We start from the raw sequence: 21,897 nt of genomic DNA on the forward strand, positions 1-21,897 counted from the left end.
CAGGACTCGAAGAATACAAGGAGCTTCATTCTGCTACATTTACCACTGCACTAACACATCCACTAATGCTTTACAGTCTTCCAGCATGGGATCAGCTTACATTATAGCTGAATTTATATATTAAAAGAAGCCAACAAAGAAATAGGTTACAGCTATGTACAATGAAAGTGAAAGTTGCTGGAGGTCCTTTTCATTAGAAGAGAAGGTAAGAATATGGAATTGCTCTGTGTGTGTTTACATGTGCACAGGCACAGTGGAGACCATTCAAATGTTATGTTTGCTTGCAGTAACATACAGCCAGCCAACAGAATTTCTACTGCAAATTTGCACTAGGAAACCCTACTGCACTAAGCTAGGGCCTGGGGTAAACAGAAAATGTATAGATGGTTGCCATTTGGACGCTGCATACGTTCAAGGTGGAAGATAGCCGATATAGATCTCTGTGCTTGTTGCTGCTCCATCTTTTAGCCCATTTACACTTTAAATGATATATCATTCCATTAAATAGCAATGCCTTATACATTCAACCAGCAGTTCAACCAGTTTGGGGTTCTTTTCTTTTTTCTCTGCAAGGTTCTCTCTGATTTGTGCAAGATTAAACATACAAACCGCTTCACTGCACACACAGTATCTTCCTGGTGAGGGTAAGCTACAGGAATCAGGATCTGGTAACATAGATACAGTATCCCTTTTCTATGATTTACCATAAACAAGCCAGCTAATGCTATAAATATAAAAAGGAAGTTTTTTTTAAAAAACAATCCCCCACTTAATAAATATCTACAATTAAACTTAACAAAAAGTCACCCTCTCATAAATGAATTCTTAAGTAAAAAAAAAAAAAAAAAAAAAAAAAAAAAAAGTCCAATGAGTACATTTTGAAAAAACAAAACAGCAATTGTATCACAACTAAGCAAATGTGATTTCTGGAAATGCTACATAAGCTTTACCTGTTGCTTATCTAATTAAAGATGGCATTTCTCTGTCATTGCTGTGCATTTACGGAGTACATTTCCTCTAATTAAAAAAAATACACACACACAGTAATCAGCTTTCAGCATGCAACAAGTACCTATCTATTTGATTTGTTGCATGTTAGAATAACGTTTTTTGTATAGCACCTTGCAGTTGTCAAGAGAAAGGGGTTACTGCAGCATAAGGAAGTGCAGACTTGGCCCTTGTATGAGTGCACAGACAAAGCCTATGATCATCAGCTACTGAAAACCAAGGGCAAGGTTCCATAAATATGCACCCTTGACTTCCCCCAGTACTCATTAACACTAAAATAGACACTTTAATTTCTCTATTTACACTTTACAAAGACACACTATTATACAGAAAAGGCAAAAGTTGAGCAGCAGCAATAGAAATAAAGGGGAAAAAATGCTTCAAGCAAAATGTCATTCTGCCAAAAAAAAAAAAAGTGTCCGTAATATTATCAGCAAAGTAGATCTGAAGAGCTTGTTCCATGAGAACAGGTATTGGATTGATATTCATTTAAAAAAAATATGTACATGTGTATTGTGCTCAGTTTTTCTTGACCTTGCTACTACAGTTTGAGAAGGGGGAGAGAGGTGTAATTTCTCAGTTTAGTGAGACTTCTACATCAGTATTTGCTGAGCAAGAAATAACACTACAGAAGTCAAATTCATTCAAAGCCCCTTGGAAAAAGTTTTACTATTCATGTAATAATACATTTTTAAAATCTACTAAATGTGACATCTGCGGCTACAAACTTAGGCTCACTAGCAAAGTGACAAAGTAAAATTTCAAACAAAATTGACACGGGGGGTGGGAAGAGAGTCGGGAAGAACACATTATGCCCATAGTCCTCTTATTGAGGCAAGGTGAGGGGGAGAGAGATTCCATCACTACCTCCGTCAGAAAATAAAATTGGCATCAAAAGGGGAACGTGACAGGTGGGGTAGGAATAGAAATATACCTAAATGGCAATGACAGTTATAGAAAGTGATTTGAAAAAATTATTTCTGCTTCAAAATCTGTTCTGGAAGGGGGAAGGAAAAAGCTTTGGGAAAACATTTACTTTGTACTCAACTGGCACTTTTAATAGTCAAGTGGAGAGAAAAAGGTTAACCCTTTACCTTCAACAGCTGCTGGTCACAAATCAGAGTTGAAAAAGGAAGAAAACTCACCCTACTCTGAATCCACTATTCTTTTGTGAATGAAAATGAATATTGCTTCTGCTGATGTGCCTGCCAAGCTAATAGTTAATTATTCTTGCTCGATGTAGGCACAGTGAGCAACCAGCACTATGAACCAGATGGTGAAAAGACTTTTTAAGCAGCTGTACTCTGTAGTCTATGTTGGTTTTCGGCCTGGGCTCTGTAAAGTATTAAGAATCCTCCTCCATTGGCCCCCCTCTGTTTAACTTTAGATAATCAAATCCAAAACCCTGAATAACCCAAAGTGCTTCAGTTTATGGAAATAGTTACTTCGGCTTTCTCTGTTGATGGCAAAGGCTAACACATGTTATCCTCAGAACACAGGTTATAACCTCCCCTTTGGTGTCTCTTCCACCTTTCTCATAGCCCCCTGCTTCACCCCCCCACCCTCCAAAATGGTCAGAAAGGCTTTTCTGGCCTGCTTGCTTTGCCATCCAGCGCCACCTTGCAGATGACACTGTTTGTGTTTTTACATCTACATCCGGGCCGGTTCACTTGATCATAGCATCTCTGGGACAGTTTCACGCAGCCGGTGGCTGGCAGGTAGCACAGCAAGCAAGGCAGGACCAGAGAGAGGGCACCCATGAAAGACCAGCGGGCACAGCAGTTCGAATGGGAGCAGGAGCAGGGGTGGTCTGCACAGGAACCCTCGTCATCCTCGTTAGTGCAGTGGTAGAAGACTCCCTTCACCAGACACATGCACGTGGAGTAATTGACCAGGTTCTGTGCAGAGCAGAGACACTCCTGGTTGCACACCCAGCAAGAAGGCAAAGTCCTCGGCAGGGCACACTCCTTGCACTTGCATTTCCCACAGGCTTCACACAGTAAAAAGTGCTTGTCAAGCTCCTGAGACATGAGTCCCTTCAGATCCATGGGTTTGCAATTAATCACCTTGGGCTGTATCCGGACTGCCCTCGGGGAAGACTGATCCACCACGGGGGCCGGCACCATGTGATCCAAGAGCCTTTGGTCAGAAGACGTGCTGCTGCTGCTGCTGATGGAGCTGGGCCGCCCACTGAAAGAGATCCAGGGGTGGGTGACATCCTGCTCACATCTCTGCAGGTGCTGGCTGATCAGTGCGGGTTCATGGTGGCCTCGGGGGCGCTTCTGTGCTGCCAGCTGGGCAAGGCTGGGATTGTCAGTGTAGTCATTCTCAATGTGAGTAGTCTTCATCTGATCAATAGGCAGGATGGTGAGCGGATGCTGCAGCCTCCCATATGGGATCCGACTGTCCAGTAACGGCTGTACCATGACGGAGTTTGGGACCACAGTTATGTTATGGGGAATCCGGGGCTCCATTGGTCAGAGTGTCCTTCACCACTAGGGGGACAAAACTGCTTTAAGTGTCCTGAAAAAGAGAAGGGAAAAGGGGAATGGTTCCCAAATTAACTCACATTGGACTGGGAATAATGGCAAGAAGGGCTCATTGCTCTAGCAGCTATTGCACTGAAGTGATTATGAGCCAAACACACCTCAAGTGGAGATAAAGCATCTGCTCTTGTGTAAAGCCGGTATTCATACTAGCACTGTTCTGCTCTTACTAACCTAGGCCTGGCATAGCGCTCCCCATCATTGCTACATGCAATGATATCTTAGGCCTTAGTAGCCCTTTCTCTCTCAGTGACTGCTGGGGAGGCAATGCAGGAGGAAGGAAGGAAGGAAGTTGAGCTTGAGGGCTTAGAGTGATCAGCCTGTGTTAAAATGTTCTTTGGCTACTCGGAATGTTACCTTGTCACCTCCCTGGGTCTCCAACAGACATGACTATGAGCGATAGCTAACGTTTGGGAAGTACTGGTTCAGTATACTCACGCCAAGTAGCACAAAGTCTCAGGCCTCAATTAAACCCCTCTGTGGATGGCTTAAGTGAGGCCGTGCAGAGTTTGTCTCCCCATGTGCTCAGAGGGGTAGCATTTGACCATCAGGGGAGTTGTTATGGGGGGAGCTGTCATCCTCATTCACAGACCTCCCCATCGCTCCTCACTCATGACATGCTGGGAGAGCTGAGGCATCCATACAGAGTCCCAGACCCTGCTTGGTATACCCCTGCCTTCCTCTGCCCATGCCTCTTCCCTCCCCCGTGCGGAGAGCAGAAGTTCATTCAAGTTAACGATGACCGTGGCAGACCATTCTTCTCATGGAAAGTCGCTGTGGGTTTCTAGGGGATAATGCCACTGAAAGTCTCGCTCCTAGCCCACCGCACCTCAAACCCATGGATGTCCAACCGTGCAGAGTTCACTTGGGAGGCCTTACACAGACTTGAAGGATAATACAGCCAGTTCCGACAATCCTGCTAAACTGGTAGACATTGGGATATGTTGTAGGCTTTGTGGACCTCACCCCACTAAGTGCAAGATGAAATGCCAGAGTGCTCTTTATTGCTCATGTTCCTGTGCTTCATGGCTTGGAGCCCTCCCAGAGAACCCGGTGCCCTAGAAGCTTCAAATTACCCCCTTCCCATCCTGGCCCCAGTTGGGGCATCTTACAATTCCTCACCGACTCCCCAGTTCAACAGGACATCTCCAGGACATCTCAAACACCCACAGCAGTGGTTCTGAACATAATAATCTATCTTCCTCCCCTGTGAACTTAAACCATTCCTGCCCTTTTCCCTCCCCCTCCCAACTCCTCTGTTCCCTTGGGGAACTTGAATGGCGGGAGTTTGAAGCAGGGGAGTGGGAAAAGGTGGGACCCATACACTTAGGTTCTGCAACTTGGGTATCCTTTGCAAAGCTCCCCAATGTCTGTCTCAAACTGCCCTCCTTCAGACAGATATTGGCCTAAAAAACAGGTTTTCTACTTCTTTCATCCCCATTGTGGGAAATATAAATAAGGAGGATATATAGCCTCTCTAGCAGCACAGCCATCTAAGAGAGCAACAAGAAAGGGATCGGTGCAAATTACAGGTAAAGCTAACTTCAATGAGACTACTGAAAATCTGATCAGAGATCACATCTCCATCAAACATGATGCAGAATAATATTTAGCCTAAATGCTGTTTACTAGCTAGACCAGCTCAACCATCTATTGCTATAGTTTCTAATTTCATTGAGAGAGTGCAATTTATACTGGAGCCAATCCAAAGATTCAACTGCAGTGTAGGACATGAAACCACAGGAAGTAACTAAACTTAAATCAAAGAACGGAAACTACTTGCTTCAAATTTGGAAAATACACATTGTTTTCTAGTTGATGGGCCATTTCCTCGCTGAATGACCTTTATATTTATGAAGTATGTTCGGGATCAGTTTAAAGCAGCAGCAAGTAAAACTTCAGAGTAAGCTAAGGGAGAAGGGGCCTTTGGGAATCTAAAAGGAAGTAGTGAGCTGGTCGAGATTTTTATTTTAAGTTTTAGAAATGTGTGAAAAGATTTGGATTTTACAACAGAAAGTCCGACAGTGGGGACTGATTTATCCATAAAAGTTGGATGTATGGAAAGAGCGCATTAAACTGGAAGAGCCACCTAAACTCCTGTCCTAGAACTTTGTGTGTGTATATATGTAACATAGAAGCACTCTCCTGTATAACTTGGCTGTTAAATCATTTTCCACTAGTTTGTTTAATTGAATGAAAAATACTGTACCAAAAAACCCAAAACAAAAACAACCCTGCCACCACATTGCATCAACCTAGTCTTATTTTTATTTTTTTTTTGCGGGGGGGGGAGGGGGGGGAAGAATATCTGCTTTAAAATGATGACTAGAACCCATTACTAGAATAACTTATTTGCTTGATTGAGCACTTGGAATCTGATCCTGAGAGGTGCTGAACACCCTCAAATCGTAGTAAAATCAATAGGAGGTGAAGTAGCTCAGCACCTCACAAAAGGCGCTCAGCATCTTGCAGGATAGGGCTCATGCAGTGAAACTGGACTCTGGAATATCCATCTGTGGTCAGTACAGTATATGCCTTTTTTGCTGCATTAGCATAGTGCTGGTTGCTGTGCTTGAGAGAGTCTGCACACAAGACAAGAAATGGGACAAATGCTTTATCTAGAAGGAATAATGAAGCTACTTATGGTGGCTTAGTCTTTAAGCCAGTGTCATTTGCCATTTAATAGCTCTCTAGTTACTCTTCCTCCTCAGTCAGTCAGTCATTCACCAAAAACAAAAACATTCCGTTAGAAATCAGTTGAGAATTTGTTCCTTAAAAATCAGAACTATTCACTGCTCTCAGCTCTCACATTTTGGAACTACAGGCAGAAAGGTTTTGAAAACACTTATTTCCTAATTGCAGGAGATGCTTTGATGAAGTATTGTCTTTGAAAAAAAATTAGGCAATGATTTCCAATAAGTGGGGCTTATGGGGGGAGGATGTATATTTCATCTGCCTAGAGTTCAGTGCCACAATATAGAAAGTACTTACTAAAGCTCAGAGTTCAGTATTCTACCAAAGTGTTAACCACTGAATTTGTCAGCCAGAGATTATGCATTTAAAGGAAGACAGTTGTATTTCACAGGAACCTAGTTTTTTAAAGCTTAGAGGATAGAGATGCAGGTATTTCAGCTGGAAAGGTATGCTCTCAACATGACTAATGTTGGCATGGATGCAGCTGGAGCTGTATAAATTGGTGGAATACTGCACCATATTAAAACAGTCCTGTTTTTTGCCCCTTATCTCTGTACCAATGATTTTTTCATTACAGATTTTTTTTAATTAAAATAGAGCATATGCACCTGTAGCTTCCAAATATCAATTGGGGTCTAACTGAACCCCAGCTGTACTTTTAAGGAAATCAGTGGAGTTGTGCTCATAGGGAGCAGGTCTAAATTGGGCTGAAAAATCATCATTGAAGGTGTATTGTGTACTAGTATATGATGGACAGAACATTTGTCCTGTAGGGTAGTGTCTAACGTATCTGCCTGGGCTAATAGCATTTAGTTTAACTTTACAAATGACAGGTCTGCTCCTGCACCATTGAATTCAATGCATGTGTGTACATACTGCATCAATGAACAGCAGCCATCTCTGTGATAAAAGGCAGCTGTCAGGCAAACACCACAATATTTACAAGGGAAATTGAGACTGTACTACATCTTTTTATTTATCTGAAGGGCCATGCAAATACAGAGTTAGCTGCATGAAATTAGTAGGAATACCTTGCATATTCAACAGCTTCCACTGAGTTAGACACAGATCATACAGAGACTGTAGCCATGTCCGGCAATTGTTATACTCTCTGTGGTAGTCCATATGCAGACAGGCATTAGCAGGTGGTTTTAATTGGGATAATTAATGCTGGTCAGAACACCAGCTTTATTTCATTTCCTGGACTTAAACCCTCCCAACCCCCAACAAAACCGCCACCCAAATGGACTTTCAGACAGTTAAGGTTGAAAACCAAACTTAGCACTTTTCATGAAATTATCTCTGTTGCTTGGCCAAAGGTAGGAAGTATCATTACTCCCATTTTACAGGTGGGGAAACTGAGGCATGGAGAAGTTAAAATGAAAAACCCAGATTTCCCAACTCCTAATACAGTGCTTTAGACACACTGCCTCTCTTTAGACTACAGTATCCTTTAAAATTGTATATATCCACATACTACCATTTTTGCTGTTTGAATTAAATTTCCTCTCCCTATTCCGCACCAAGGTTTAGTAGCAATACAAGACCCCTGTTTGGCTAAGACTTTATTACTCTTACAAAAATAGCCTGAAGCATAAGTACATTGTATGATGCAACAACCTGTCTTTTTGTGATTGCTCACTCAGCCTTTCTCCAGGATACATCCTGAGCAGCTGGGCTAAGCACTGGAAACTGACATTCTCCCCCAAGCTTCATCCCCTTTTATCTTTAGTACTTGGGTCCCATGATAGAACCAGACCTCAGAATGGTCATCTGAAGCGCACTGCTGATGACAAGCTTCTTGCAGGCTGAATGTTTAGAAGAAGGGGAGACGCACTGGACACTCAAGTTCTATTACGTATTCAGTGACTGGATTCTGACAGCCACAGGAGAGGGGTAGAAGGATTTTACATTAATATTTCATCCAAACTACCTGTAAGGTAGCAACAATGCCTTAGCACAGCAAATCAATATTGGGTTTTGAGCCCAAGCTCAGATACAGGACTTGACCCAGCATGAGAGTGGTCACTGTATCTAAAGTAGCTCTCAACAGAGGAAGAGGCTGAGTTGGACAGCTCAGCCTGTTCTTTTCTGAACTGATGTGTCTGGTTCTGGCTTCCAAAGCCGTCCTGGTTAAAGAAAGGTGGGAAATAAGAGTTGCTAGAATCAGCTGGAAAATGATCTTTTGAGGAGAAAGAGAACTCTTCTGATGGCTAGGATAGACAGTTGAAGCAGAGTGGAAAGGAACTGACAGATGTTTGTGCTCCCACTGGATTGTGAACAGAGATTTCGGTTTCCAGGGTTGTCATATGGACATCACTCAGAAATACCCCAAATACCAAATTCACTTAAATTCCTTCATTCTGTTCACACAAATGTAATCTAACATGATGTGTTGTTTGAAGAGCCACTGCAGAGAATGATATGCAGTTTAATAGGTGCCCTGCAATTCATCTGCAAGGAAGGGATTAATGAGGTCATAAAAAGGAGAGGGAGGAATCTCCCTCCGCTTTTAGTTGTTTAGAAGGATGAAACAACTTGCAGCTTTCATAGGTCCCTCGCAGATAACAGTCAAACCAATATTCAGGCAAGACTGCATAATCAAGTTTATTGGTTTGTGGAAAAGAATTAGTACAAAAACAGAAAGGCCATAGATTTTAGAAACCAGTTTTCTTTCAACTCTTTAAATAAATAAGTAAACCAGAAAATAAAATCCACCAAAAGTTACACTTGAATTTAAGAGCTGTAAGGTAAGGCCCATCAGACACAAAGATACTTGATGATGAGCCACTTATCAACTAGCAGTCAAATAATTTAATCAAAAATTTACAGTACCAACTAAAATTTAGCTCACTATATTGACTACCTACTGTATAGTCAGCTCCCAGAGAGAATGGTACCTTAACGATCCTTCTGACTCTCTTTTTTTAAGTTAACGGTGCTGCCTTTCATCCCTGATTCATGCAAGGTATTTAAGCACATGTGTACCTTTAAGCACATGTGATGTATGCGTGTATACAACAAATACTGTCTCTCGAAGCACTGATATAATTCTGGATGCTAATTTTGTTTTAATGTGGATTAAAGAATAGCCTATCCACAACATGCAGATAAAATAAATAGTTAACACTTAAAACATTAGTAAATTCAGACATGCTGTTGATAAGCCAGGCACACATTTACAAGGTCTGACTATGCAGGCAGTTTTCTGAAACCAGACAATAAAAGGGAAATCTCACAGATGTTCTCAAATTGGTCTTATGTTTAATTTTAAAGTTAATTACAGTAAGTCAACTGAAACTCTTTTGAAACCGAGAAGTCAAGAATAAACATCCATTTAGAGACGATTTGTCTTTTTTCCCCCATTCAAGAACTAGGATTGACCATATCACAGGTCTGCAACATTTGATATAAAAAGAATATACAACCCTTTTATAGGAATTAACTTGGTGGTTAATTCCATTAAACTTACTGCAGTTGTTGTGATCCCTTTTCACCACTTCCTTTTTTAAATATCCAAACTACTATTTTGCTGCATAATAGTTTCCTTAAACTTTAGGGTTTGCAAATAATGTTTTAAAAAAGGTACAAGGTGGTTGTTATGGTACCATTTCAAACTTGGAAGTCTTGTAGGAGTCACTTTATGGAAAAAAAATCATACAGAATTTAATGGGAAATATTTTTAATAAAGTTTTTGGACTATCCTACAAAATTTAATAGAAAAGTATATACTTATTACAGAACTCTGTGGAATGGTTTATATAAACAGAAAGGCTCATTCTCTGTTCAATTTTATAGGTTTTAAAATAATTTCTTTAGAATCCCACTGGTTTATGTATTAAATTCTTTTGGATTTTCATAATAGCTGGGCAACTTCTAGTTATTGAAAAACAGAACAGACTATGAATAGCCTATTTAACTTAGTAGAGAGGTATGCATCTTCATACAATTAGTTAAATACCTAACTGTTTAATAATTGTGTTTTTGCAATCTATTCAATGCTCTATAACCATGTAGTAATAGCAGGATACTGAAAATGAGGGATTAACAAAGGGCCTGATTCTGCACCACTTATGAGGAGAGCAGTCCCACTGATATCACCTGAGAAGGGCTGCAAGAACAGGCCTTAAAGTGGCATCAGATGCATCTTTCAGAATCAAGACACTTACATCTCTCAGATACAATTCCCATTAAAGTCAAAAGAACTTGCAGATGCTCCATACTCACCCCTCACCCACCCAGGACCAGCTTTTGTAAGGTGCAATTAAAATGCAAACATCAGAGCTTATGCTTAAATAAATGCCATCTAAAAGAAAAGCCCCCAAAACATTGCTTGGAGTTTATTCAGTAATAAACATATCACTTGCTGGATCAAAGGAGTAATGCAATATAGAGTTAGAGTTCTATGCTTGTTCATATCAAGTATTGATTCGTGGGTCGCATTACCCCTTTTTAATTAAGATTATGCTTCATAAAGGCAATTTTTCATGGACAGCTTTTGGCCTTCAGCCTCATGCCTTTCAATGGCATCTTGGTACTCACCTCACCTTGTCAGATGGAGAGCTCTGTCGGTGCCTCTCAGGCAAATTGATTATTTCCCATAAAATTGAGGCTGTTTTGTGGCACTAGAATGTAGTGCTATCATGGTTTGCTCCACCCTCACTGCCAGCTGAAGTACTGTATGCTGTTTATATCAAATACCTGGAACCAAATTCCACAACACTGGAGAGTTACTGAACCGCATCAGAGGGTTCCTTTTGAACTAGCAAAAAATCAGATTCTGTTGAACTTTGCTCTGGTACAGATACTTAGCCCTGAAGTTTCACTGCATGAAAGTAATAGGATGGGGTGGAAAACAATGCAACCCCAGGTTCTTTCCTTAACCTCAGAGCATAACCCATACAACATTTCTAACATAACAAACACTAATTTCTGATTTGCTATAGTGTCATCCATCCAAAGATTTTATAATGTTTCACAAATATTAATAAAGCATCACAAACCCATGTGAGGTAGGTGTGTGGAAACTGGCACACAGAGGTGAAGGGAAAATCCTGAACTGATTGAAGGCAATGGGAATTTTGCCATTGACTTCAGGAGGGCCAGGAGTTCACTTTAAGTGACTTGCCAAAATCATACAGTGGGTCAGTGAAAGAGATTGGAATAGAATCCAGATCTTTTGACTCACAATCCTATCATCTAACCACTAGATCATGCTAGAAAGAACACCAGTCAGATCTACCTGCAGAATTTCCATCGATGCAAAGTGAATTCTAATTTGGGCAGGGCAACGCTGAACTCAGACAAATCTCAGCAACTCCTTATGTCCAAAATTATCCAGAAAAGATGATAACACGTCCCCAGATATTTCTAAGAATGAAGCCAGGACATCTGCCATGACAAGCATGCCATTGGCCAGCTGGAGGAACACATTAAAGGGTCTAACTGAAATAATCTTCCCATAGCACAGTACTTGAGAGGGAAAAACTTATGGACTTAATGTGGGGGACATGCAAAGAGCAGCCCAAGGTAGACAGGAATGGCAAAGCCTGGTTGATACTCTAAATCACATTTGACAGCATGGGAAAGATTCAGAATGGTGAATCAGGCTTGCTGTGTAATTGCAAGGATGGCCAAAGTAAGACTGCGTAATAGGCAAGAATGGACAATAAAAAACTGAACTCATTCTGAATCACAGAGATAAACAGCTAAAGGAAATCTGAAGAAATTCTAACCTTGCATTTGGTTAGAACCTCTTAACTGGAGACACCAACAGTAGTAAATGATGCGCTATTACCAGCAGGAATCTAAAGGTCCTATGAAGTCTTCTGAAGATTTAGTTGGAAGGAAAGAAAACAGAGAGGGGTTATAGCTGGAAGAGAAAAATTGGTTTCTTGCTGCAGAAAATGCTTTACAAGGATAAAGCTTAGTGTCATAGAAAGCTTCTACTAGTCAAAGGAGGCACTCCCTACCAAAAAGTGTTGTAAAAAGTACGTGATAAGATACGTAGGTGTGAGTAGAATGTCTATAGTTTCAAACTTCATTAAGTCTGATTTGATTTAACCTCTAAGCTCTTTAGCAAAGAAAAATTGTGCTTTATTTTTTCTGTAGTACATATACAAATGAATAAGAGGGTTGAATTCCCTTTCCTGCCTAATGGCCTTACCTGTGTGAATATGCTGTAGTTACAGTTTTTCCACTGAGAAGAATAAGGGTCAGGAGGGGGTGGGGTGTGTGTGTGGGGAAATCAAAATGTTTAGTAAGGGAAATATGACTTTTTAAGATGAGGCATTAAATCCATGCCAATGGCTCTGAAATAGAGAAGCTGAAAAAAATAGATCTGTAAATTTTCCAAGAAGCACCCTGTCCAGTCTCTTTCTTTCAATGTGAGAATGAGGATTTGGACTGAGAATTTTCAGATCTCCGAGGATTACAGTTTATCTGCAATAGAGTCTCTTATTTTTATTGTTTAAATCAAATAAATTTTGACATACAAAAGTAAGTCACAGAATTTAAAGAACACAATTAGAGTTTTATAAGTTAACGATACTAAATGATGAATATTACCAGAGGGCTTTCTAGTAAATGGAGGGAATTATACTGCATTAGACCTTAAATTTAAGAAAAACAAAAACCAACCCCCCTTCCACAGTGTTTGGTCAGTTATTTGCCTAAAGAGAGACAACTTTAGACACCAGAGATGAACTTGGAAAGCTGTATAGTCAACATGTTTGATGAGCTTTCTGCTTTTTTTATGATAAGGTGGGGGAAACTGTAGATATTATGAATTATATATTGCTGCAGTGCTAGAAAAGGGTTGTTAGGGCCATTTTATTGAAGCCTTATGACCATTTTCCCACCATGGTTTGGGAAAGATAAAAACTTTTATTTTGCTCTTTTAGGAGCTGAACAAATCTTTACATATCTCACAGGAGATTTCAAAAGCACTGCAGGATTTCAAAATATGTTTCTTTAATTGTGCAATAGCAGTGGAGTTCCTTCTATCAACAGAACAAAATAGCCTATGGAATATGGCACATTTATCAAGGAGACATTTCCAGTAGGGTTCCAATAACTGAAAGCAACCACTCCTTCCTCTATCATTCATTTTTATATTAAGAAGAGGGAGCAAGTCATGAAGATAATTGTGATTCAGTGGACAAATTACAGCTTTATTTTTAAGCCCCCAAAATCAGAGATGACCGACTTAATATTGAACATGGTGGTTTCAATGTATTTATTTTTTAAGCTGAACTGAGATTTCTGTAAATTGACTGTTAGCATATCATGCTTTAGGATGATTTGGAACAAGGGGAGTTCAAGAATAAAAAAGACAGATTATTCTCTAGGCTGGATAATTCCATAGTGTTTTCCCCTCTACCCTTCTCAAAAAATGAAAGAAAAGTGTGGCAATACGATATTTTAAATTGAGAAATCAGACCCTTTTGGAAAGATTATATTGCAGAAAAAAGTCATCCCCTGTAATAAATTACTTCTGATCACTTGAGGAGAAAGAAAGAATTAAGTCCATTCCCCTGGTGATTAATGCTGATTCCTGTTTGCACTCTCATTTCCAAGGTCTGCTTTTCCAGTCCTGCTCTTGTCTTGGACTTCTGTGCCTTGCATATGTCCCTCTCTGTTTTTTCCATTTCCTTTCTGATAAAGAATTTTCAGACTATATTGTTTCTCGTCTTGTCTTTCCACTGGTACCAGAAAATATAACCCTAGCTTCTCTCCGTCTGCTACGCAATTGGTGGAGAAGGGGCATTCAAGACATTTTTCTCCATGATATATACATACATAGAGATGGAGAAAATATATGTGCAAATATAAATGACTATATGCACAGATCTTCGTTAATTAACTACAATTTAAAACATGTAACTACAGCCCCATGTACAGTTATAACTGTAGCAACAAAACTGCACAGCAATACAGAGAAGATCGTGGGGAATAGAGCAAAGATGGAGTAAGAAAATAAGGAAAACGGAATTGCAGGACAGTTGCATGAAATAAAATGCTAAAGAGCAAAGGTCATCCGGTAAAGATCTGACACTCCAGAGACGGAGCGCTAAAGTGTCCTATTATGGAGACAGCTCCGGAGCCACTTGATACTAGCAAGATAGAGGGCATGGAGAGAAGAAATACATAAAAGCCAGTTTTCGTACTCCACAGAAAGACCAGGTACAGTTTTTATTTGTAAATCTAGGGTATCGTGCATGGATACCCGTTAGGGGAAGGGGGTGGGGACAAAGGAAAGGAGTCTCCATCAAGAGAAGAGAAACCTAATGCGATTCTAAAAAAAAAAAACCCCAAATAATCCCAACCCAAATCTGGTTAAAGCCGCCTGCCGTGTCCATACGCTAAATGCAGATACTAATAGGAGAGTAGGAAAAGGAGTTTCAATCCGAGTCATGGGAACACATGCGAATTGTGCAGGAACCGGGTAATTTCTTTTCTTGGAAGAATGCAAAATTCCCTTTAGGTCAGGAGACACCAGACAGCTCTATATAAAGCATAATATATGTGTTACTTTTAGAAAAAATCGTAATATACACATATATGTTTGTGTTCAATGTCATGCAAAGGGAACAGACAAATACACCTAGAAAGGCAGCAAACATTTTCTTGGGGGGGGATGGGATTTATTTTGCTATTTTATATATATAGATAATCTCCACAAATATGAATCGCCCACTTACTTTAAACAGTTCAGACAAGACCATCTCTCAGCAGGCGAGTTAATCCTAAATCCGAGACAGATCAAGGGGCTGGACCTGCAAATCCCTGGCACGAAACACCATGGGTCTCAGAGAAGGACCTGCAAGTGCTGTGCTGTCAGCAGCAGCAGCTTCCCCTTGCTTCGCCTCGATGTTGCAACAACTGCTGCCTGGGAAAATGGCTATTTTATGAATGGGAGGAAAGGGACCCCCCTCTGCGCATGCGTTTCCTCCCAACTCTATGAATGGGTGGGCACTGACGCCCCAAAGCGCATGCTCTGCTCTCTTTTATGAATGGGGGGCCGGAAGGGAACTTGTTGCAAGTTGCGAAGGCTATCTGTGGGTTGGGTTTTTTTTATGAATGGAGGGCAGGCAGCAGCTGCGCATGCACCACACCCCCCAGTCTTAGGCTGAAGGTAAAGCAAACTGCAGCAAACGCGGGGTGCATGTGCAAAAAGGAGAAATGGGGGGGAGATGGGCTTTTTGTGGGGGTGGCGGGGTTGGAAGAGGGGATGTTGGTGTTTGATACCCATACAGGAGACTTGGTGTGTCCCTCCACTGTTCAAGGCGCGAGGTGGAGCGTGGCAGAGGCTGGGAGAGTTGTTCTTGTTACGTCTGGCCGTTGCTCCTTATTGCTGCTGCTCAGATGTAAAACTGCAGAGGTCCCCGTTTCTCCTCACCCCAGCTCGAAGTGCTGTAATGACAATTTCCCCTTCCGTCCCCATGCAGCTTTCCTCCCGGCGGGACAATCGCCGAGCTAGCGCTGTCCTGTCTCTGCCATTTCCAGCGCGGACAGGGGAGCTTTGCTGAGCTGCAGCGGGCAATTGTGTGACCTTCTGCAAAGCAAAACACGCCAACCGCGGGGAAGCGTTGGGCCACCATGAGTCAGTTATTTCTACAGTGATTATTTTCTTCTCCTTCCCTTATCTCCCCTCCCAAGGAAAATAGGGATTTGCATAAGGAAAAGGGGATTCACACGATGTACTAGCATTCGTTTTATTTCGCCTTTTCAATTAAAATCGGCAGTTTGATCTTTTAAGCATTTGGGAATCTCAGCCAGGACTGGATTTTCGAAATAACTGGGAGTCTTTATATTATTCTTGTATTTATTCGTTCTTGGTTTAACCCCACTGGAGTGCATGACACTTCCCAGACAAGAGAAAAGGAGCTCCCCGTCTTACTGACGGACAATGAGAACTTGCATCATGCTATGGAGAGGGAGAAACAGGGTACAGGGAAAACCGATCTCAGGGAAGCCTTTATTTACGAGGAAATCTGATCATTTATTTCGGCACACAGGCCCGGTATACTTGCTTGTTTATATAGTGTATCTGTACATGAACGTGACTAGATGGAAGAACGAGGGGAAATAGCCCGGAGCTGATGTTAGCGACCGGAATCCAGCATTTTGTGTGGGCGAGGGAGAGTGAAATACAATATGAAATAAACCATTGGGAAAATTAGCTTGCTTTGTGTTGTACATCATTTACCACTAGTTAGACTTGCAATGCAGTCATTTTAGTGCAGCACAGCTATACAGCGTCAACCCAATAATACATCACGGCTGATGTTTACTGTTAGATTCTACACTCAAATGCAAGTAAACGCGGTAGGGGACAATATGTCTGATATGCAACATATGTAGATTTAGTTTAACTTCAGTGTAATTCACCAGGGTCACCTTCTTCACTGATTCCCCCCCCCCCCAACTCAAATTTTAATGAAAGCATCCAGAGGAGAAGGGCGGTCTTGTGGCTACAACTGGGACTGTGAGTGAGAATTCAGATTTGGGTTCTATTCTCAACTCTGTGTGCCTTTGTGCAAGTCATGTAAACTCTGATCCAATCATTTAAAGCCCCTTGAAGTCAATGCATCCTACGCAGTGGGTATTCACCCAGGAAAGCTCATGCTCCAAAACGTCTGTTAGTCTATAAGGTGCCACAGGAGTCTTTGCTGCTTTTACAGATCCAGACTAACACGGCTACCCCTCTGATACTTGAAGTCAATGGGAGACAGGCCCTTAGGCTCAGGAAGTGCTCAACACCCAACAGCTACTATTGTCCTGCTTCTGGCTCCCTTGAAAATCTTCTGATTCCCTGGAAAATCTTGTCCTAAGTGTGGATGCTGAGCATTCTGAAATTAAAACCTCCTTCAGTGCTTCCACTTCTCATCTGTAACCAGAAACATTTTCCTGCCTTGCCGAGGGGCTACCAATATAAAACTGATTACTGTTTGTGCAAGGATCCTGAAGAATGTTGCAGACAGTGCTAGAAAAGTAGAAAATATTATAAATAATAATTTGTTGTTTAATGCATTATAGTCCTTGAAGTGGACATTTACAAAGCGCTGAGCAGATATATATATATATATATATATATATATATATATATATATATTTTCACATTTCCCACTACAGTCAGTGGAACATATCATTAGGACCTGGCATAGCACTGTGAAAGTGTAATATTATTTATTATTCATTTATTACTAATGATGAATGCAGTGTTGTACATTAGGTTAAATATGCCACATAAATAAAATGCTTCATCTCAAAGAAGGTAAACCCTGTAGATTGCAATTGGTATTAAGGCATGTGTTCCTATGTTTCTGAGGACAGGGAACCTTTCCAATTATGCACAGATGTTGTTATTGGACCATCTGCAAATGAAAAGGATGGGGGGAGAGGGGAGAGAAACAGAAATGAGCAAGTCATTTATGTTCTCATAAAAATGCTTACTAATACATTTGAAAATCGCCGGCATATAAGACAAAACTGACCTGAGGTATCCTTTTACCTTTTAATGTATGCATTGAAAGAGCTACTTTCCCTGCACAGGGTTAACAGTGTTATCAGTATTCATGTTAAGAGCAGTGATGTGTGCATGGAGATGCAAATATACCCTTGAGTCTAGGCCCAACATGTATTTTCTCTAAAAGAAAGTCTTACAGCAAAAATAATGCATATAGGGTACAATCAGTATTGCATTCTTTTATGTAATGTTATGCTGTTCCATCACCACCAGCAGGCTGTTGGCCTCCACCCCAGAAGTAGCTGCAGTTGTGGTTCAGCCATTTGTAAAATACTGTGAGATCTTTTGGATGAATGGTGTTACATAAAATATTATTACTAGCAGGGCCGGCTCCAGGCCCCAGCACGCCGAGCGCATGCTTGGGGCGGCATGCCGAGGGGGGTACTCTGCCAGTTGCCGGGAGGGTGGCAGGTGGCTCCGGTGGACCTCCCACAGGCTTCCCTGCTGAGGGTCCGCTGGTCCCCCGGCTCCGGTCGAGCATCCACAGGCACGCCTGCGGGAGGTCCACCGGACCTGCAGGACCAGCGACCGGCAGAGCACTCCCCGCGACGTACCGCCATGTTTGGGGCGGCGAAATTGCTAGAGCCGGCCCTGATTACTAGATATTAGTAGATTGACATATTTTTAAAAAATTACCCCAAAATTAATGGAAAATGTTGCCAAAAAGAATTTATTTGCTGCTATTGCTCACATTTAATTAAATATATTATTATATAAAAAAGGCAGAAAAACCGAAAGATTTTCTTTGCATTTCTCTGTTCAGTAGATTAGTAAATATATGGACAAAAGAAGAAAATGTTAATGTAACTTTAACTGAAGAAGGAAATGTACAGGGCTACCCTGTTGTTATTTTTATTGCCGAAGAGCAACTAGAAGTTGAGAGGTTCAACTGCCTAAACAAAGAGCTCTGGCTCTGATCACTCTCAGGCACAAATTCTGAACCTTGATCTGAATTTTGCAAATGTGCTGTAACTTTATACTGTTGTTTGCTGTGGTGTTGTAGCTGTGCTGGTCCCAGGATATTATAGAGACAAGATGGGTGAGGTAATATCTTTTATTGGAACAACTTCTGTTGGTGAAAGACAAGCTGTCAAGCTTACACAGAGCTCTCCTTCAGGTCTGGCTCTTTCACCAACCGAAGTTGGTACAATAAAAGATATTACCTCATCCACCTTGTCTCTCTGTAACTTTATAACAACATGAGATCCAAATGTACCCCCTCCCCAAAATTAGAGATGTTCAAAACTAGGATCTGAATTATGTCATCAAGTGCATCTGTATAGCAAACATAATGGAAGTCCTTTGCTACCATACAATACGTTTTGCTCCATGAATCCCCAACTGCCTATGTGGCATCTGATAAACTGCTATGTTGTATCAAAGAAGGCTGATGCCATAATTAAACCGTATAACTATAGGCACAGCACAACAAGAGCATACAATCTTTGATATAAGCACTAACAATGGAACACGGAAGAGGGGAGCCCATCAGGGATAACCCACTGCGCCTAACAAAGGAAGCAAAAGATTAGTCCCCAAGTGCTAGGGAGAGAACAGTTAGAAATAGTTTACAGTATTCTTGGTATCCATACAACTTGAATCAGGAATAAGATTTTTTTTAAAGTATATTTTTGGGAAAATGAGAATATTTCCTCCTTTGTTTCCCTTTCCTTCCCCCAAATCCCACTCATGCCTGTGCATGACTGGAAGGTGACCTACTTAGGAGCTCATTGTCTTTGCTCTGAGCTTTGGCCAGGAGCAATTCCTCAAGAGCTACATCAAGTTCTCCATTCACTCCAGAGTTGAATATTCTGATTCTTCAATGCTATCAATCCCTGTGGTAGCAGCTCACCTTTGGGCTTGTGCAATACTGGCCTAGCATTGCAAACCCCAAGCACACAAATCAGGAGTCAGGCCTTCAAAGATCATGAGATGGACCTAATAATAATGACATTAAAATAATACATTTGGGTTCTTTTTATTTGTCCTCTCTTTTTTTAACCCTTTAGGTTTTTTTTAACTTTTCTCTGCAACCATGAGCACTGAAGTTTACTACTCTATTTTTATTTAAATGAAAGCTGAGTTTCTCACTTAATCACATGACTGCAGGAGCTGAGGCTTTAAGAAAATCGTCAACTGTCATGAGGCTTGTGATAAACTTGCAAGAATTGGAAATACTAGTGGCACAAAGCTTCTCCTTTCTTATGCCATAAATTAATTGCTCGCATAAAACTTAATGCATCACTTAATCCCTATTTAAACATCCATCTTAAATGGGCACAGATTCTCATTCAAGCCCCTGCAGTGGGAGAATTTTGCCATATGTGCATTGCACACAAATTAGCGTCCCTTAGACTATTCTGGCATATTCTTGGAAATATTGTAAGACCAGCTCTGCTGCTGTGAGGGAGACCAGATCATTGTGAGGCATCGTGCTGCTTCTAGACTACCAGTCCCCAGGTCATTAATTCTTTTACTGGAATTTTATTTATAGTGAATGTTTGTGCAGCCAATGCAACTCATTCCCCAAACCCCAATACTTATGTCTTTGGTTTGACAAGATCACCATTCCCTGAGTCTGAATATGTCCTTGGGAAGCTTCCAACTAAATGACAACTGAAAGAAGCCATTCTGAGTCATGGCTCAAATTACAAATGAAGGCCCTATAACTGAGGCACTTGTGTATTTTAACAAAACTGTATTGATCTGATCCATCCTCTATTGCGTTCCGTCCTCTTGGTGCATTGAGAGTTTGGCTATGGAGATATTTGTACTTTTGCATGTTGCATGTGCTGGTTTGGTGTGTGGGACATGTTTCAGAAGGAAGCTTTGTTTCAGAAGGTTCCTCTGCAGTAGAAGGAATGGAACTTGACGTTTGATATGAACTTGCTTTGAAAACCTTGTCATGTGGAGAAGAAAAATGAGTGAATAAGGTTAGAATTTGGGGCAAGTGACTTCAAAATCAAACTTAAAGTGAGAGAGAGAGAGAATTACAAAACATCCAGGGAAAAACTCTGTGCTCACAACCCAGGCAGTTCCATTGAGAGAGAAAATAGTGCACAGCAGGGTCAGCTTTAGGAAGTGCAGGGCCCAATTCGAACAGTTTCGGCGGGACCCCAGCAGGGATAACTAAAAAAAAAACGTGAAAAAACACTTGGGGCTTGTACTCACTGGACAGTGCTCCGAGACTTCAGCGGCACTTCGGCGACGGGTCCTTCACTCGCTCCAGGTCCTCGGCAGCCAAAGACCCAGAGCGAGCGAAGAACCCGCCACTGAAGTACCACCGAAGACCTAGAGCGCCGCCAGGTGAGTAAAAATTAAAAAGGCGCCTCTAGCCAGGGAAGGGATTCTCACTGGACGCGGGGCCCGATTCAGGGGAATTGGTGGAATAGGCCTAAAGCTGGCCCTGCTGCACAGGTTCTGTACATTTTGATGGTTGGTGCACTACCTGCCGTTCCACAGTCCATAGAGATAAAGGGGGTGTGGTCTTTGTGGGCATTTCAACCCATAACCAACTGGCCTTATGTTAAAAAGCAGAGGTTAGACATTTCTATTTGGTCATTTGGGGCCAAACCCTGAGAGATGCTGTGACGTGCATCTCCCTTTGACTTCAGCAGATGCTCAGGATGTAAAAGAGGAAATCCTGATGAGTGGCAGACATATGACTCTGTTTCTGCTCTACTGTCTCTATTCTGTACTTGGATTATTCCTGCTTGTGCTTCAGATGACAATACAGTTTCAGGTTCTGGTATTGTGCATAGGATTAATTTAGCAATAGACTACAAGTGACATCTGAAATGGGCATTTTTGTGCTCTGCATTAATGTGGCTACCTGTGGTCTATATAATAATATTCCATGAATGTCACTGTAGAGTATTATATCTGTTGAGTGAGCATGGGACGAAAGAAACAGGTATATGCATGGCTGAGGGCTCGTTTTGTTTATTTGAGTATCACCAGGTTGAATCATCAGTGGGTTTCATGGTCTGTTACCATCCAGTTTTTAAGTTCTCAGCCATCTTGACTTTCTGAATTACATTCATGCAGTGTACAGCTACAGTAAGGCAAGCATCTATGCCTTGTCAACCCCCCTAGCCCATTGTGATAGCAGAGGTAACT

The 21,897-nt window shown here is 41.3% G+C and overlaps 2 protein-coding genes across 2 annotated transcripts in view; one reads left to right on the forward strand and one right to left on the reverse strand.

Moving 5' to 3' along the window:
- Positions 1–245: 245 nt before the first annotated feature.
- Positions 246–15,104, reverse strand: SPRY4 (sprouty RTK signaling antagonist 4). The gene is made up of 2 exons (XM_050962809.1): positions 14,951–15,104; positions 246–3,531 (listed from the first exon to the last, which is right to left on the reverse strand). The coding sequence occupies exon 2, from the start codon at positions 3,480–3,482 to the stop codon at positions 2,583–2,585; it is 900 nt and encodes a 299-aa protein (XP_050818766.1). The 5' UTR covers positions 3,483–3,531; positions 14,951–15,104; the 3' UTR covers positions 246–2,582.
- A 190-nt stretch (positions 15,105–15,294) lies between these two features.
- Positions 15,295–21,897, forward strand: part of ARHGAP26 (Rho GTPase activating protein 26) — a 533,008-nt gene continuing 526,405 nt past the window's right edge. Inside the window, exon 1 of the mRNA XM_050962626.1 lies at positions 15,295–15,384. The gene's annotated coding sequence lies outside the window, so the exon portion shown is untranslated. The remainder of the gene's footprint in view (positions 15,385–21,897) is intronic.

This window comes from Gopherus flavomarginatus, chromosome 7, assembly GCF_025201925.1.
Source record: "Gopherus flavomarginatus isolate rGopFla2 chromosome 7, rGopFla2.mat.asm, whole genome shotgun sequence".
In the NCBI taxonomy this organism is placed as follows: domain Eukaryota; kingdom Metazoa; phylum Chordata; order Testudines; family Testudinidae; genus Gopherus; species Gopherus flavomarginatus.

What these genes read in the sequence shown, in the direction of transcription:
- SPRY4 (XM_050962809.1), bottom strand. Translation starts at nt 3,482, where the DNA reads ATGGAGCCCCGGATTCCCCATAACATAACTGTGGTCCCAAACTCCGTC.